At 39.4% G+C, this 19488-nt stretch overlaps 1 protein-coding gene across 1 annotated transcript in view; it reads left to right on the forward strand.

Annotated features, from left to right (window-relative positions):
- Window positions 1-18202, forward strand: part of WWTR1 (WW domain containing transcription regulator 1) — a 178606-nt gene extending 160404 nt beyond the window's left edge. Inside the window, exons 4-6 of the mRNA XM_020980909.2 lie at window positions 10542-10675; window positions 11711-11823; window positions 14447-18202. Coding sequence (XP_020836568.1) covers window positions 10542-10675; window positions 11711-11823; window positions 14447-14631 — 432 coding nt within the window. The 3' untranslated portion in view covers window positions 14632-18202. The remainder of the gene's footprint in view (window positions 1-10541; window positions 10676-11710; window positions 11824-14446) is intronic.
- Window positions 18203-19488: the final 1286 nt, after the last annotated feature.

Raw genomic sequence — 19488 nt, forward strand, 5'->3', positions numbered from 1 at the left:
TTTTCGGTGCTTAGTACAGTTCTTGGCCAGTAGTAGGTACTTAATAAAAGCTCTACATGGAAGAAGCAGAGGAGAAAGTCTCACATCTCTGGCCCTCTGCACCATTGGAATCACAGTTTAGGCTTAAAAAAAAAAAATAAAGGTCACCGCAAAACCCCTTCACTCCAGTCTAAATGATGTGAGGCCAGGGCCTGGATTGTGATGGAGTGAAGAAATCCCCTTAAGTCCCCACCTCCTTCCATATCCACCTTCCAGGGGTTTCATTTTTCAGGCATTGTTATTATTCCCCAAACTAACCCTTCCCTGCAGCTTTTGTGGTCATTTATGGGGGCATTCACATCTTACAACATCACCTCCTCCCAGGACCCTACTCCCCCATCGCCCCCATGCCACTTGTCTAAGGACCAGAATCAAAGAAAATGCTGAGTAAGTGTGCTGTGGGGTTGCCAAGCAACAGGAAAGAGGCGCAGAGGGTTTGGGTGAAAGTCAGTGGAATTCTCTTGGCTGGCCTCCCTCGCAAATCTCCTTTGAGCTTGACAGCTCAAACTTTGCAGCTGCTCTGCTGGAAAGTCACGCCCAGGCGTGAGCAAGTCTGGGTTTCAGGGAGCCTTCAGGGCCTGGCTTATATTTGATCTTTTTTTTTTTTTTCTTATCTTGAGAGGTTAAACAGTTTCATAGCCGTTTAACTCCATCTCAGCTCCGTCCCACTTCCTCCTTCTCCCAATGAAAGTTCAGGCATAAAACTTCACACTGAGGGAGCTAATCAAGTGAATGCTTGTAATCCCAGGAAGCATTTACATGTCCAAAGTGCCCTGATTTTCTCTTCCTGCTGTTATGGAGATGTAACGAGGAATTTCTGGGGCCATTTTGACGACTTCGAATGAGGTTGAATGTGTAAAAGATGAGGCTCACCAATGATTCAGATTGAGGCACCAGACGACCATTTCTGCCCCTTATTTCTGATCTCTGATCTCTGGATATGTGGGAATATTCCATTTTTAGGATTTCCTTTGTTTTCTATAGCTGTAATATTTTCCCTACTGTTTTTGGCTAGGGTGACAGCCTGGACTTGTGTCCCTCCAAATGTGGAGGATGGCAGAATGGGGTGAGCTGTGGGGGAAGCCCAAACCCTATCATTCACAAATGTTGTGCTTGAGCTCTTCCTTTTCCGTCCAAACTCATTTTAGTGACTGAGCTTGTGTGATGAGATATCCCAAACCAGGGAGATTCATTGTCAGGAACTCTGACAATGATTTCTGGACTCCTTTGGCAGAAAGTTAAAAAGAGATTTACATCAGGACATTGTGTAAAGAAGGTGAATAATTTAGAGTCCTTCAACATTTCAAGTCTTTTAAAGTTTTTTGGCAGGGATAACACATTCTCTACAAAGGAAGAACCACTTCGAGACTCAGAATTTCAAAATACTGCTTTTATTTTTTCATTTGTTTCCACTTACTCCACCCTTGTTAATTAAAACAATGCAGCATCCCATTTTTGGGGATCTTTTCCTCCAACTCACATACTGACAGCGCAGGACCCTCTGAAGAGCTTATTATCATTGGGTTCTCTTTGAAGTCCATGCCAAAGCCCACATGAGCCAGGCAGCAGGAGGCACGTCCCCAGCCAAAGACATCGCAAGGGCTGCTGGGACCCCAGTCCAGCATCCCTGGTCACGACAGGCTGCTTGACTTTCATCTGCAGCTTACTTTCTCACCTCCTCTGTTTACTTATTCTACAGAAAGACTCACCAGCAAGGTGGAAGAGAAGGAGGGCTGAGGTTTTAATCCTGAGACAACCTTTATTTAGTTATTAGAATTTAGCACCCACTCCCATACCCTACTTCCTCTCTGCCTCTTCCCTGATGCCCCCCCCCCACCAACCCTGAGCTAACAGGAATGACCTTTTAAAAAACAATCACCCATATAATTACCCATCTCCAGGAAAGGCGTAGTAAACTAGACAGACTGCCATCTTTACAAGAGATGTTTGGGTTTATACATTGCAGGAGTCCGAGACATGGCGTTCTTCACTTTCAACAAGGAGGCATTTCGGAGATGCTAGGCAGCTTTCCAAATTCTGAGTCTGTATTGTGACTTCCCTGGACAGCAGCATGCTAGAGTGGAAAGGGTGATGGCTTTGGAATCAGACAACCAGGGTTCAAATCCTGGCTGTCACTTACTTTTCTTACCAAAGAGGCATTGGGGGGGCAAACCACTGGACCTCAGTTTCTCATTTGTTGGAGGAATTAGTATTAAAGGTTTCTTCCAGCTTTAAATATATGGTCTTATGGTCATAGTCAGAGAGCCATCCCCTGCTAGAATGGGAATAACTGGAGGGCACATTTAGTTTTATCCTCTCTCCCAATCCAAGAATTACTTTTCCCAATAAACTGGTCATGACAGTCTCTTCCGTCACGGGATCTTGTGTGCCTCACCTTCCTAGATTCTTTCAAAATTAACCTGAAACACCATTTCCTCCGTTTTCCTGATCTCTCCAGTTTCTAATCCCACCCACCCACCCATCCTATTACCTTATTTTTATCTTCTATACACAATATGTGCCCATGTTGTTTTCCCAGTAAACTTCTTGAAGTCAGGGGCTATTTGCATTTGTTTCTTCAGCACTTGGCACATAGTAGGTACTTAATAAATGTTTGTTGATGGATGACTCAGGGAACCACAGTTCTTCCAGTGATTCTTCAAGCAACACATTTTATATATAATTCCCTATCCCCAATCAAGCAATCAATAAATATTTCTTAAGCACCTACTAAGTGCCAGGCATTGTACTGAGCCCTGGGGATACAAAAAGAGGTAAAAGACAGTCCCTGCATTCAAGAAGCTTATACTGTAGCACAGAAAAGAAACTCCACACTCTAAAATAAGGGTTCTTAACTGGGGATCTGTGAACTTAAAAAAAAAAATTATCTGCGCTAAGACTTTGGAGGCATTTATATTTTATTTTATACATTTATCTCATTTTGGAAAGGAGTCCATAGACTCCACCAGAGAGGTTATCAAAAATGGTCCATGACACACAAAAATTTCAGAACCCTTGCTCTAGAATTTGTCAATATCCATCCTAAAGTGTAGCACCCAGAATTGGACACAACTTTCTAGATATGTTCCAAGTAGCAGAGTCCAGTAGGACTATGACCTCCTTTGTTTTGTACACTGCACTTCTATTAATGTAGTTTGAGATTGCATTTTGTTTTTGAGGGGCTGCCCTACTCTGCTGGGTCACCAAAATGTAGTTAAATAAATATAAGCCAGTATGCCAAAGTTAAGTATAAATGATTCAGGGCTTGTCCAGATTGTGTGACTGGCCAACAAGTTCAGAATTTTTCTTGTAGAAAGAGCATTGAGAATACATGAGCCAGGGAAGGAAAGCAGGAGTATAGCTTATACTGGGAAGCTAAAGTCTGTGGCCCTGCTGTGCTAGAAAGACCATGGGGTGAGGTAGGCAGGACATCTGCAGTCTAATTTCAACGTTCCTACTGACCAGTGGTAAAAGGAAGGCATTACACTTAGATGATCCGTAAGCCTCTGTCCAGTCTAGTGTTCTGTGACAAGTCGTGTGATTGTACAAATCATTTCACTTCTCTGGACCTCTGCTTATTCATCTGTAAAATAAGAAGATTGGCTCAGATGATGTTTAAGCCCTCTTGAATTCAAATTGCTATTTGTTCCACAGAGCTGGGTTTTTTTCCTACTTTTTTGGCAGATGAGTGGGTTGGGGGAGAGTCAATGTGATATGAGAGAAAGAGACTAGGAGTGAGGAGAGCTTTAGTTCAAATCTTGACTTTCATGCTCATTAGTTGAGTGACCATGTGGCAAGTTACTTAAACTCTTCCAACCTTAGTTTTCTCATCTAGGTGGCACAGTGGATAGAGCATTGGGCTTGGAATCAGGAAGACTCATGTTCATGAGTTCAAATCTGGCCTCAGACACCTACTAGCTATGTGACCCTATTTGCCTCAGTTTCCTCATCTGTAAAATGATCTGGAGAAGGAAATGACAAACCACTGCAGTATCTTTGTCAAGAAAACCCCAAAAGGGGTCACAAAGAGTTGGACACGACTGAAATGAATGAACAATAGTACTATCAAATCCACAGGGTTATTGTAAGGACTAAATTAGACTATGTATATAGAACACTGTGTAAATGTTCATTATTGTGTTACATACCATCCATTAGGGGCAGAGCATAAGTTATTATGCCCATAAATGAAATAGTGAAAATGGAAACTTCTTTTTGGCATTTCTTTTTCATTTTTCAATTTCTGAGCAGATAAGATTTTAAGTTGTGACATGCCTGAATAAAGCAGGATCCTAATGACCAAGAATTTGGAAAATGAGTTAGAATTCCTTCCATCCTATTTTCAGAGAGCATGATTCAGTAACAAGCAGCTACATTTTGAAAGTAGACAAGTTGCTGAATTCCCTAAGTGACTATCATGGAGTTAAATAGCGGAGAAGCCGAATAGAAAACCTCCAGTGATTACTGGATTTCAGACCCGAGCAGGCAGCCAATTTTACTACCACAGAATGTCAGAGCTAGAAAGGACCTTGGAGACCAGGTAGCTTAACGCCTTCATCTGGCGCACAAGATGACTAAGCGGTGAGGAATACAGTTCCAATGAGGGAAATAAGGGGAGAAGGGCAGCGCTTCCTTCCAAAAATCCATTGAAAGGCCTCGTTAAATATAGTTTGCTTTAGGATTTAGGTCTTGGAAGGACCTTAGAAATCATGGAACCAAAACCCCATTTTTGAGAGGAGAAAATTGAGACCTAGAAATGAAAAGTGACTTTCCCAAGGACACTGAGCTTCTGAAAGTCACAAAGGTGATGAGATTTGTCACCATGCCTAAAGAAATTGGGTAACCCACCATACCTAAGTTCTTTGAAAATGGATTTAGTTTGATTATCAAAATCCCATTAATGGATAATGACCACTGGAATTGGACAGCAGTTTCGTAACTGCATCGTAGGCTTCATTAATGTGGGTATGCCTTCCCACAGTTCAGATCACAACTGGTCCATGGCTTTTTAATCTGTGTGAGCTTTGTCCTTGTCTTCCCATAAATTAGTTGGACAAAACTTATGAACTGTGCTGCCCAGCCTTCTTGTAGTTCTTTTAATATTCTATGAAAACTCATGCCCCATTCCAGTAGTCTGTCTGTTACCATGTAGCAAGAGTGGTTGGACAGCCCTAATCTAATCATGTGTTTCCTTGTTGAGAAGTTGTATGCCCTGTAAGCTTCTCCCTGCTCATTCATGATTTTATATCACTGGAAAAATATTTGTTAAAAAAATGAATATTTCTGTAATTGGAGCAGCTAGGGCAATTGAAAGCACCTAATGATTTCCCAAAGCCCATTCTCTTCCTCTTATTCAGTTCTGGACCATTTTGACACATGAAAACTAACTGAAACTGAAATGATTTAAAGAGAGTATCTTTACATTTGTGATTATCGTCCATTTTTAAAGCTGGATCTTGGAGAACTGTGAACATTTCATTCGGAAGAATCAAGAGCTTTGGTCTATATATAATTCAAACTATCAGGTAGTAAGAATTGCTCTCATAGCCTGTGGCCCATTCTTTTACAGGAGCAATAATCATAACTGAAATGTATATGATCCTACAAAACTTATAAAGTACCTTATCTGACTGGAACCTCACAACAGAGAAGCGGGTACCTCAGGTATTGTTATTTCCATTTTACAGACAAGGAAACTGAAACCCAAAAAAGTTAAGGGACTAACTCACGGTCGCACAACTATTAAGTGCCAGAGTTGGGATTGCACTCGGGTCATCCATGTCTCTTAAGTCTAGCGCTCCACTCCTTAGAGGCTGGCTGGATTTTTGGAAGCTGCCAAAAACTATCTGTTGTCAATGTGGTGACTACAGTAGGTGATCAACCCAAGAGTATTCAAAACAAGCTCTGCCTCCAACATGAGAGACTTCTATGGGTCATAAATGGTCCCTGAAGATACTTGCAAATGTTGAGTTCCAAAACTCTTTTAAGTATTGGCAGTATCATTGTCAGTCAGTCAATAAACATTTATTCAGTACTTATTATGATTTGAGCACTGTGCTAAGGGCTGAGAATGCGAAGAAAGGCAAAGGTACAGGAGTTCACTTTCTAGGAGACAACATGTAAATAACTAGGCACATATAAGGTCTCTCTAGACTCAGTGGAAGGCAATCTCAGAAGGCAACTAGGTGGCACAGTGCACAGAGCACTGGGCTTAGAATCAGGAAGACTCATCTTCCTGAGTTCCAATCTGGCCTCAGACAATTACTAGCTGTGTGGTCCTGGGTAAGTCACTTAACCCTGTTTGCCTCAGTTTCCTCATCTGAAAAAATTAGCTGGAGAAGGAAATGGCAAACTACTTCAGTATCTGTGCCAAGAAAACCCCAAATGGGGTCACGACTTGAGGAGCGGGCACTAGCAGCTAGGGAAAGCTGAAAATGGGATTTGTGCTGCTGTCCTGCGTGAGGAGCAGCAAGGATACCAGTACAGCTGGGTTGCAGGAAAGGGTCTTGTCTCTGGTAGGCTGACCATTGGTGGACATGGCCCTGGGAAGTGAGTTTAGTATTCTTTGGAATAATTGAGCGTAGTGTCTTGAAAGAGGACAAGGGTCATTTTGGTATAAAAATGTCAGTCTTGTTGCTCTGTAGTAATACCTCTACTCTGAAAAGCTATGTGATAAAGAATTATTAGAAAATGAAGGCTCCATGACTACGTCTGGCCAATCCACACCTTTGGACTCCGTTTAAAACAAGCCGTTGGGTTCAAAGCCCAGGAGTTTGTTGCAGGCAAGTGGGAAATGTGGAGTAAACACCACGGAGGAATGGGGAATACTGCTCCAAAGGCTTTCTCTATTAGTTAATTCAGGTCAGAATTTCAGGCTGAGGTTAAATGACTTCCAGAAAATGGTCTAGTGTTGAAATTCTGAAAAAGCATCTGTGGTGAACAATACCTTGCCAGCTCTGAGAGACTAGCTAAACTAGTAATTAGCACAGTGTCTGACACACAGTAGGTGCTTAATAAGTGTTTACTGATTGATAAATGAGCCCAGCTGTTTCTTTAGGATCGTTGTTACTGGGGAAAGTTTCCTCCCTATTTTAATGGGTCATCTTTGACGAGCCTTGCAGGCAAGCACTCTATATTAATAAAGGGCGCCCTCTGCAGGCCAAATGTAGTATCATCTCTAATGAGGACATCGTTAATAAGGGTAAAGGCTATTTGGAAACCTGATTCAAGCAGATAATTGAACTTAAATATATCTTCAAAACAAAAACTTCATCTAAAGGGAACATTATAATTAAGGGAAGAGAATGGAGAGCTATGAGAGTTGATCCAGGGCATCTCATATCAGGGCTAGGCACATGAATGGATGAGTGAGTACATGAATGAAACATTTGTTAAGCATATGTGCCAAATGTTATGGTAAGAGCTGAGAGGTAAATTCAAAACAGCACTCCCTGCCCTCAAGGAGCTTATATACTAATAAAGAAAGATAGCACACATAAGGGAAAATAATGGCCAGAGAGGAGTGATTTGGACTGGGGAGTCAAAGGGTGGTTGAGTGGAACCATAGGGCATGGTGGTATTGATCAATTATTGTTCCCAAAGCTGGAGATGGAAGGGATGGGGGGAGGGGAGGAATTTGGGGCGGGTGAAAGGGTGATCAAGATGGCAGGACAGTAGTAGATTAATGAGTTTGGGTTTGGTAACTTATAGAGACCTCTCACCAAAGTGTAGAACCCCAGGCAGGAGCAGGAAAACCAAACTGGAGGCAGGAAACACAACGTGAAGATGGATGGATAGTAGCACATCCCCTCTTTCCTTCTTTTTATACCCACTAAGTAGAATGCCATACAAAGCCATAGACCTAGACATTATGGGAAATTGGGCTGAAATTATACTGACCTAACAGCATGAAAGTTACTATTTTTGGTCTTTCTGTTATACCATAAATGCCATGTGAGGTCAGTGACCATGCCTTTTTTTCCTCTTTGTTTCTTCCCCACCAACCTAACATGGCTTCCCACCTGGATAGGATAGACTGGGACCTGTGATGTCTTTATTATAGGGAACTCCCAATGAAGAAGCTTCTTTTACCAATGCATATCTTTATCTTTGCTTGGGGCAAAGAAGTTTAAATGATTTGCCCAGCGTCACATAGCCAGTATGCATCCTAGGTGGGACTTGAACCCAGGTCTTCTTGACTCTAAAGCCAGTTTTCTATCCACTATGCCACAGATAAGGCAGTCATTTAATATCAGAATATTTACTTGTAATTTATTTCATTCTCCATAGAAATAGATCACAGACCAGAATTTAGATTCTTTCAGTCTTCCAGTTATTTGGATTCCTAATAAATGATAATTTTCTCTAGCACCTTTTTTGCCCAATTTCCACACATCCCTATCTCATCGGTTTTTATTATGAAAAATTAGTGTCTGAAAGGCTCAATTAATGAGGTTCCTATTGCTTGCAGAGTGATAAAATGAATGCAGTTAGAAAGAGAAGTCATTTATAGCATGTGGTTACAACAAGCCCTGGCTACATGGAAACCACTTTCTAATAAGAACATTGTTGTGTATCATTTGTGGTATAACCATGTTTGACCACCATTGAAATAGGCTGACTTTGGGCTGTAATAATGATTTCGGGATGTAAGGTAGTATCAATTGAAGAAAATCGGTAGACAAGAGAGATAAAAATAGGCTGTTCTAAGCTAGGGTTTGGTAACAGGAATAAATCAATAGTATTTTCCCCTGTTTGTTAGAAAAAAAATTCGTGTTTATAGTGTTCTTTTGACTTTTGGATGCTAGGTGGCATAAGACAGGGTGTTGGACCTAGCCAGGGAGCCAAGGTCAAATCTGGCCTTAGGTACTTATTAGTTGTGTGACCCTGGACAAGTCATTTACCTTCTGCCTTCCTCAGTTTCCTCATCTGTAAAATAGGGATAATAATAGCACTCACTTCCCAGGGTTGTTGTATGGATAAAATGAGATATTTGTACAGCTCTTTATAAGTCATAAAGCACTATATAAATGCTGCTACTACAACTACTCTTCCCATTATTATATAGAATTTGCAGATAGCCACATGATTTCAACATTCTTTTACTTTTGTTAAAATGGAATTATAGCATTTCAAAGCTAAAAGGAACTTGACACCATCTAGCCGAACATTCTGTTTTTATGGGTGAGGGAACTGAGATCCAGAGGCGTTAAACAATTTGCCCATGCTTCTCAGCTTCCTTATGTGTAAAATGTGGATAGTAATTGCACCCATCTCTAAGGATTGTTGTATGGATAAAAGGAGATATTTGTCCAGATCTTTATAAACAATAAAGCACTAAATAAATGCTATTACTACTCATACTACTACCACTACTACTACTATAGAATTTACATATAAACACATGATTTTAATATCCTGTCACTTTTGTAAAAATGGCATCAAAGCATTTCAGAGCTAGAAGGGACTTGAGGTCATCAAGTCAAACCCCATTTTTATGGATGAGGAAACTGAGTCCAGAGGCATTAAACAGCTTGTCCAAGGTAACCTGTCTAGAGCAGGGGCCCTTGGAACTAGAACCCAGATTGTTGGTTTCTTAGTCTATCACTCTTACTGTCCCTTTGTGTCGCTTGACATTTCCTGGAATATAAATCCTTTCTTTGGCTTCTGTAACTCTTTCTCCATAAGAGAACAGTGTAGCTTAGTGGTGCTACTTTTATAATAGTTATTTATGGCCTCAATTGCCCCAAAAGTGTAACTCGAAGCAGGACTCCCAGATTGGTCTTCATCATACCCATTCAGTTAATTCAATCTAAAAATCAGCCATTGATTTTATTTTATTTTATTTTTAGTGACCTAATGATAGTGTTTTGATGTCATGAAGCAGATATGGCCATTAGGGTTATTCTGTCATGAATTAAAAGTTTTACTGGCTTGTATATAGCTTGGATAGAAAAGAGATTAATGGCTTTCAATCTGATCCAATCAAATTCCATTCAATTTAATCGACAGCTATTATGTGTCTACTATATGCTAGAGATAGAGACAAAAGGAAAAAAGAACAATCACCTTTGCCTTCAAAGAATTATGTTCTACTACTTAGAATGGAGCTTTGATTTGGATTTGATCTGGAAAGCCATCTCTGGAAATGGCCTTAGTAAGTAGGAGTTCTAAGACAGGGATACCTGAGCAGTTGGACCCATGGGGGTAGAGGTCCAGCCATTGCTGCCTGTGTGTAATTATGTGACTATGGGGCCTAGATTTGCATCGAGAGTGCCTTTATGGAAGGGTTGTTGAGAAGTAATGCTAATGATTATGAATCCTGAAGCAAGAGAAAGAAGAAGCTTTGTCTCTGCTTGTTTGTAACTCCTATTCATTTATGTAGTAGAAACAGCTTTGTCCCTGCTTGGTTAGAATCCCTTTTCATTTATATAGTATGTTGTGCTGTCTTGTCGGGGAATATGGCTAACTCATTTCCTCCACTGACTTTCACCTTTGTGCAGGAAGCCGCTCTATGTCGACAACTTCCTATGGAATCAGAGACAATGGCCTCTGTTCAGGCTGCTGGAAACACACCTGCCATGGCCCAGGAAATCAGACCAATAACAAATAATAGTTCGGATCCTTTTCTCAATGGGTAAAGTCTCTTTTCTTTTTGGGCCTACTTGGTTGGAGAGGAGGGAAGTTCACTTCCATTTAAATTTCACATTCATATTGGTTACAGGATGTAAACAACTGGTGAGACCTTCCATTGTAGGGTCAAGACCATAAGAATAGAAAAGTTCTTACGTTTTCAGTGGAGGGAATATTGCCATGTGTTTGTTGAATTTTCTTGTGAACTTGCTGTGTTTTTCTTCCCTGCCCCCTCCCCCTATCCCCACCAAATATAAGCTGAGATTAAGGACTTTTTTTGGGGGGGGGTTGGGTCTTTGTATTTTCAGTGACTATCACATGGTATATACTCTATATATTTGTTGAATTGAGCAGTAAAATGGAATCATAATCATGCCAACGAATAATGTCTATAACCAAGAAGACGATAGCGTGTTATATTACATAAGATCACCAGGAAAGGGTAAAAAAGAAAGGCATAGTTGAAAGGAAAGTTGGTCATTTTCAAATACAGCAATGCCTATTGACCAGTAGACCTCAAAAATCTCTTATAAGTCTTGAGATTCTGTGATTCTGCATCCTTTTCAACTACAAACATAGGTCATGTTTGACCTATTTTTCATTTAATTTTTTTGTCCCTATTGTCTTCTTTTACCAGAATATTAATCACTTTTATAGAGAAATTGTGTGTTATTAAAAAAAACAAATTGAAACAACAGTAAAAACAGAAAAAACATTTTTTAAAAGCTCAAGTTATATTGAAATGAAAAGAAATGAATTTGTGTATAAAATAGAACAATGATTAGTATGAATGACCAATTTTTCTTGTCCCTTGAGAAAGGCTCTTACATTTACTTATTGATTATCACTTATTTGAATTATAAGTTTGGGGAACTTTATCTTGAACTGGAAAAGGAGAAACATGGGCTGAAAGTTGGGCACAATGACTTTTAAACTGGTTTATAAAGCTCCAGTTTTGTTCTTTTGCCTTTGTGTATTTGACATTGAGATTCTGTGCAGAGGGATGACACTGAGGAGTTTTCCCTATTTTCATTTGTAGTGGGCCTTACCATTCCAGGGAGCAGAGCACAGACAGTGGCCTAGGCTTAGGATGCTACAGCATCCCGACAACTCCTGAAGATTTCCTCGGCAACGTAGATGAGATGGACACAGGTAGGAAGGAGAAGATGGTTATTTGAAGCGTTTTTGCTCTACAGTTCATTGTCGGTCTTGGATGTTTTTGATGTTTCTATGTTATGCTTTTTCATATGTTTGTAACACATCATGCTTCCAAGATAGGGCTGGTTATGAAATATACCATACCAGTGTCTTTTAGTACAAGCACAAGAGGATTCAAAAAGCACTAATAAGTGATAGCTTAATAATATAGATGCACGCAAATTATTTCTTTATTTCTATTATAGTCAGGATTTTGACTTCCACACTACCGAGACTTAAAATTTCAGCACTGCTCATATTCCCTCCACCAAGATATTGCGTCTCCTTTATTAAGCTTAGTAGATGTTTCCAAGAGTTTCTGTGGCACTCTATGGGTCAACCTGATTATGTATCTCCCTGAATTTAAGCTAGTCTGGTTTGTAGATAACAGATATGTAGACTAACACGAGGCCCATACTGAAATCTTCTCTAGGCCAGCAAGGCCCATCAGACTGTACACACCCTGGAGAAGCCAGCACCGTATTTGCACCATAATGGGCCATCATAGTAGGGTTTTGATGGTGTTTTAAGTGGACAGCCAACCTGGTTCCCTGCCTGCCGACACACAGTTTGTGAAGCTAAAATTTCATTGAACGTGGAGTTAACCTTAGTCAGTAGGGAAGAAGAATGCATGCCACTAAACTGCATCATGGTTATTCCATCATGGAGGCTGTTATTACAATAATATTTATTCCCTGCCCAAACTGAAATAATGTTAAACCTAGCTTGCCCCAAACCACTAAGACCTTTTACTTGTTTCACCCCCAAAGAAAACACTTCCTAAAGGTGCTTAATGAATTACCATGGAGAATTTTGAAAGAGACTGTATGGTCGAGGTAATAAGGAAGATGTTTGTAGATCTCAGAATAGGCCATCTGGAGCACAGAGTTCTAGGGCCAAGTGGAAATCTTAGGAACTAGAAGTCTCTGCTTGAGCCTGGTAAACATCTCAGTGGATGAAATAAAGAAGGGAAGAAGAGCTTGCTCAATTTATTCGGACTGGCTTTCTGGAAGTCAAGTGACATTTTAGTGGGATCTGGTTTCAGGAAGTCTGTTAGGCAGTTGGAAGTGACTGCAAATGTCTGGAGATGAAACTGACTGATCTCTGGTTCCAATGAACTTCACTCAGTGCCTCAGATTCCAGTTCACCAGTATAAAATTTTCTGTGGATTTTGGGGTGGGTACACTATGGAGACTTCAAGACTGATGTTACATTTATTTGGAGAACAGATGGGTGGAGATATTTGATTCAATTCATTAAGCAATTATTATGTTCCTGCTATATTTTAGGCACTGTACAACTAGAGCTACAACAATGAAAATGAGACAGTCCCAGTCCTCAAGGAGCTGACATTTTAATGCTTCATCTATTAATAAGAGAGATATGTCAGCCTAAAGAAAAATTCCTTGAATGAAAGTCTGATCTGCTTTGAGCTGTACACACAGTATGGACGGTTCTAGCCTCACCTTCTTCTTCCAGAACCTTGTAGCAGTGGCAGATGGAAAATGGTGGAGGGGAAATGAATGGGAGGGGGAAGAAGAAAGCAAGCGTAGGGTGGCAGTAGTCACAGCCCGCAGAGGTCCTCAGAGACCAAGAAAATGAGGGCACTTGGCACTTAACATTTGTTGACTTATTCAGTGACCTCCCACTCATCCCTAACTTTTTAAGGGTGATGTGCCAGGAGGCAATTTTTACTATCTTTTGTCAATACTGAGAAAAAGAGATGAATAGTTGAAGGGACTAGACACAGGGCTGATACCCACTGGGCATTTATTATGTCATGCTCTTGGGTTTTCATTTGATTTCATCCGTCCATTTACGGCTGTGTCTCTTGAGATATATTTCACACAAAATTGATATACATACTCTGGAGCTCTTGTGAACAACACTGATGGTCTGATTTTAGTGTGATGCAGACATAATATTTGCTCCATTAATATAGGGAATTAATTTATTCAAAATCATTTAATAAACATAAAAATATGTACAAGATGTTTTGCTAGGTCCTGGGAACATGAAGACAAAATCATAGAGGACTGTTATTCCAATGCCTTTTTTTACAGATGAGGTAACTGAGACCCAGAGGTGTTAAATGAAACACCCACTGTCATATAGATTGATGGGGACAGAGTCAGGACTTGAACTCAGATCCTCAAGGCACCAAAGCTAGTCCTCTTCCCACTGTACCGCACTCTAGCACCCTTAAGAAGTTTAACTTCTTTTGAGGGGAACGATAATAATAATGTCTAACGTTTATGTAGCTCTTTTCATATTCATTTTCCTTTTTGAGCCTCTCAACCATATGAGGTAGTTACCATGAGTTATTATTATGTCCATTTCAAAGTAAGGAAGTTGAGGCTTGCAGACATGAAGTGACTTGCCCAAGATTGCACAGTTAGGAAGTACCAGAGGTGAGATTAGAACCCAGGTCTTACTGACGCTAAGTCTTCAGCTCTATAATTACTATGCCATGATAAAAAGATGTCAATACAGCTCTAGTAAAAATTGAACTTAGGTTTTTATTAAATTTTGTTCTTTAGGAAGCTTTGCTGTTGTTGACAATTACTTTCTCTCATAGGGGAAAATGTAGGACAGACACCGATGACTCTAACTGCCCAGCAGACCCGTTTCCCCGACTTCCTTGACTGTCTTCCTGGAACAAATGTTGATCTTGGGACTTTGGAGTCGGACGACCTGATCCCGATCTTCAACGACGTGGAGTCTGTCCTTAACAAAAATGAGCCCTTCCTCACCTGGTTGTAATCTGAGCTCTAGGCTCTGGCTCAGCTCACCCCCCACATCCTCCATTTCCGTCTCCTCTTTGGAAGAGAGATGGAGCCCAGAAAGTACTCAAGATTTCCAATGACTCAATGTGGTCAATTGAAATTGTCTGGATTTGATTGACAAGAACTTAAGTCTAAATATATAAATGTATATTTTCTCTTTACTTTTAAACTGTATCTGTTTGCTACAGCATACTGGCTGAGGTATGCCTGTAGCCCAGATTTCAGGGAGAAATTGCAGAATTATTTCATCTTTTCTCTCTTTTCATTGGCCCATGAAGAAGCTTGTGGGTGTTAGTTTAAATTAAAAGCCAATAAACAAGAGAAAAACAGAGTTTGATGTGACAGCTTCAGCCAGGATCCCTGCACCAGATTAGTCCCAAAGTGTAGGTCAGTAGCTATATTTATGACAATAGTACCAAATGCTTTACAAAAGTAAAAAAAAGAAAACTCTATTTAACTTGAGCTTTCAAGAAATCATTGTATTGTTAGTCAAATAGTACTGTAAGGAATGCAGAGTAGCTTCAAATCCATGCTGGCTATGATAATAATAATTATTATTATCCTATATTTGCAGAGGCACAGACAGTACTGTTATAGTTTATCCTCCAGTATATTACTGTATAGCTTCCAGATAATGAACAATTCCAATTTCAACGGTAGCAGATTGTCTAGTAACTGTTTTATTCTAAAGATGCCATAAAAGAGACCACATTGGTACTAACCACCACCACCACTGCCACTAGAAAAACAAACTAGTGGAATGAAACGACATGCAATTACAATAAAATGCAACTCAGATTTTGATGTTTATTTTTATTAAGCACTCACTGTAATTTTGTAACTGATTATAATTAGCAACAGAATTTTTTTGTTTTTTTTTGGATATATCTGTGGCAATTGTTTTTTTGATTTTGGGAGATTAATCCTAAAATATATCAGGGTAGAAAAGTGTGGCACAATTTACAACTTGACGATAGAATATCCAGTTGCCTTTTTTTTTTTGTAAGCCTTGTTGGTCTTGTCACCAAGACAATAATGAATTGAAACAGACAGTATCAATGAAACTCTAATCGGGAAAGAGCCGATCACTGAATGACCTGTAAACAAATGCCTGCTTTATGGGGAGGGTACATGGTGGAGGCAAATGTTTCTGAATTCAGTCAAACTATTCCCTGTCTGCTAATTCTATTATCCAAACCTTTTTGCTTGCTACCATTGGTATAAAAGGCATGATATCACATATACTCAATACCTCTCATGTAATCAAGAGAAATTTCTTTTTGCGATGTTTAGGACTGAGAGTGCATAAAGTATAGCTAGCATTCAGTGCCCCGAATATGCCAATGACGTCCTCAAATGTTTTAATATTTCTGAACTGTCATTATTTATAATCTATGAATTTAATCTGTTTTTTTTTTTAAAATTTAACAAAATGCATTACTTTTTAAAGGCATTATTATTAATTCCAGTCTCTGAGCTAGGACTTTTCAGCTTCTAGCAAAGAAAGGAGGCTGATCACTCATTAAGTGTTCAGGGTCTGTTAACTCAGATTCTTTCTTATGTATTAGAAGATACAAGAAGTACAGACTATCTTTTATCTTGTTGGGAAGAAAGCAGGTGAAAAGGTCAGAGTACAAGTAGCAATGTTATGGAAAATATATGGAAAGGTTGAAAAATCAGGAAATGGATAGGGATAGACTCGTAATCATGCCCCAGAGGTGAGAAGACCTTCATGTGATAGGTGCCCAAATAGAAAATGTCAACAGAGTTTTATGAAAATGGTTTCCTATGATAACTTTTATACCAAAAGATTTTCCCATTATATTAAAAAAAAAAACTACTTTGGTGCACTTTACATTGGAGAGAAAGACAAAAGAGGGAATGAGAAGGATGAGGAGGAAACTACTGTTACTCCCAAAACAAAGAAACTTTTTTTCTCTAAATGAATAGTAGTTGGATTTTGTTTTTGTTTTTGTTTTTTTTGGCTCCCTCCCTTCCCCTCTATGTTTGTCTGATGATCTCCATCTCTCCCCCTTTTTAATCTCTCTCTTCCCTTTTCCAACACCCCCATCCTTTTCTTCATTATTTTCTTCACTCTCTGTCCCACTTTTTCATTCCCACACCCAAGGGGTGGGGGTGGGGGGCGAAGAGAGCAGCTGGATGGCAATATTTCTTTCTCTACCAAATTGAAGGGAGCACTGGTTTTTTTCTCTCTTTTGCTAGAAATAATTGCAAAAAGAGGGGAACAATCTTTTTGAATGAACAAGGGACCTAACAAGGCTAAGCAGTGTTACTGTATTTTTTTAAAGTTTTTTTTTCTCTTTAAGACTTGTTTTCAGGTTATCAAATTAAATCTGAAATAGCTATCCCTCATCGCCTTTTTAAAAAAAATACATGATTAGCACATTGGGGATTTACAGAGTCTGTTTTCAGAAGTGAATTTTCTAGTATGCTGTAGTTGGAATTGTTAAATATTAGGTGAATTTTTCTTTTCTTTTTAGAGAAACTAGTTGAGCATTTATTATTAAGGAAATTACATTTTTCCCCAGAATAAAGCAAAGCATTGATCAATACTATGTTATCACTTAAATAAAGCCAAGTAGAGTGTTCTTTTAATGGCATGTAAAACATTGTTTCAAAAAGAAAGGAAGGAAGGCAGAAAAGGGAAGGAAGGAAAGAAAAGAAGGAAGGAAGGAAGAAAAAAAATAAAGTTAGAAAACTTGAAGCGTAACAACTCTTACGTACAGAGTTTCAGATGACTATCATCACAGGGCCTCCTGCCAAGTTAAACAGAAGGTGCTATCTTACAAGTTTTTGTTAGATTTTAAAGCAACTGCCAGAATGCCAGTTCTTTTTAGTTTGAAATGACAATGATGAGTTAAAAGAAAATTCTGCATTGCAACCAACATGGGAAAGATATTTTAAAGTGTATTCCTTCCCATGCCTTTTCTAACTTAAAAGATATTTGAATTGAATTCTTGGACAAAACCTTCACGTTTGTAATTCCATCAATGCAGTGTCTCACTGCATTATTTAAAGATGTGAAATGAAATTTTTTTTTTTTTTACAATTTTCATGGTGTACAGGAAGGATACAGAGTGAATATGCCAAAGTGCCCGGGCACACAGTTGATCCTTACTTACTGGGTAGGACAGTTCTACATCAGTGTTGGTGACATGGAACAGGAGGGAAATTGTCCTGTAGCTTTTATTCCGGTAACACTTGTAGAATGTAGTTCTCAGAAGAAGCACGACTTGATGACACAATGCTGTTTGTAAGACATCGTACGTTAATTTTAAATGGGAAAAAGGGGTGATTGACAAAGACTGTTTCCTAATACACTACATCCATTTATATTCTAGTGCCTTAATTTTTTAATTTACTTTTGTTATATGACATATGTGTGAGTGTTTATTTTTAATTTAGATGGCTATGCATACAAAATGTGTGCAGTCAAACCAATCAGATCAAACTGTTGTACCCAGAGTTTGGTACTGGTTTTTTTTTCTCTGATCCTGTACAAGAAAAATAAATATAATTAAATTTCAGCTGGTGGCCTTTGCTTGCTTCAGTCTTTTGTGTTGTTCCTTTCACTGGAAAGCTTTAGGTTTTAGTGAAAAGAGGATTATATAACACCTTTTGGAAGAAAAGAAAAGAAAGAAAATCCTGCAGACAAACATTTTCTTCAATTTCATGCCTGGAGTTCAGGAGCATAAATATTTGTTTGTAGAATTCTGGTTTTCATTTAATTTCAGATTTTTGGAGGACCCTTGTTACCACATCACTCTTCCCTATGCTACTGCACATTACAGAGATGCAGGGTTTGCTCATTACACCAAACTCATCAGAGGCCCACCCTTTCAAAGCTGTTGGCCTCTTTTCCTTACAGTACCAGGGCTACTATTTTGGCTCTATTCTTTCATTACCAAGTCAGGATGAATAATACTTCAGATACTCACATTTAGTGCCATCCCACCACAGCAAATTTCCTTGTTGTTGTTGGGTTTTTTTTTTGTTTGTTTGTTTCAGTGGCTCATGGCCGCCATCTTTATGACTATAGGATGATAGAATTTCAAAGCTGGAATTCAATTCACCAAGCATTCAATTCAATTTTACGAGTGCCTGCTATGTGTCAAACCCTGTGTTAGGTACTGGAAATATAAAGACCAACAGGAAACAGGGACTTCTGGCAACTTCCTTGATACTAGGGGGAAGCAACGTATAAATACAAAATATTGACAAGTTAAAATGCAAAGTAATTTTGGAGTTTGGTGGGGGAAGAATCCTGAAGGAAGAGCAGTAAAGGACTTCAGTATCAATTTAAACTAACGTCTAACTAAAAAAAGACTTGTCTCTGCTGGCGGTTGTCTTGCCTTTGTCCAAATGCCCCCAATAAGGGTAAATCTGCTAACTTTCAAGGGATCCCCTTCTGTTTGGGAATGTGTTAGGGCCTATTCTACTTACCCCTGTAATTGCTAGCCCATCACATAAATTCAAGAATTCTCAAGGTATGAAATGCTGAACAAAAGACCTTGAGTGAATGTTGGCCCATGTACTGCACCAACAGCATATCTTAGAGTAGGGGACGAGGCCACAGGCTCCCCACTCCTGTCTTAGAGTCTGGACACTGTCTGAAGAGAGTTTAAAAAAAAATCCAGACCAGGCACAAATTTAAATGCACCTTTGTTTTTTTTGTTTGACCATTTTAGGCCTCTTCTGAGCTAATGACTCAGTGTAGGAACCATGAGCCCCTGAGCTGAGGGACATTTCCATAATCATATTTTGCAGACACTAGCCAAGGACATGGGAGCATGCTGCTATCTCTATGTGCAGA

The sequence above is a fragment of the Phascolarctos cinereus genome, unplaced genomic scaffold (genome assembly GCF_003287225.1).
Source record: "Phascolarctos cinereus isolate Bilbo 61053 unplaced genomic scaffold, phaCin_HiC Scaffold_7;HRSCAF=346, whole genome shotgun sequence".
In the NCBI taxonomy this organism is placed as follows: Eukaryota; Metazoa; Chordata; class Mammalia; order Diprotodontia; family Phascolarctidae; genus Phascolarctos; species Phascolarctos cinereus.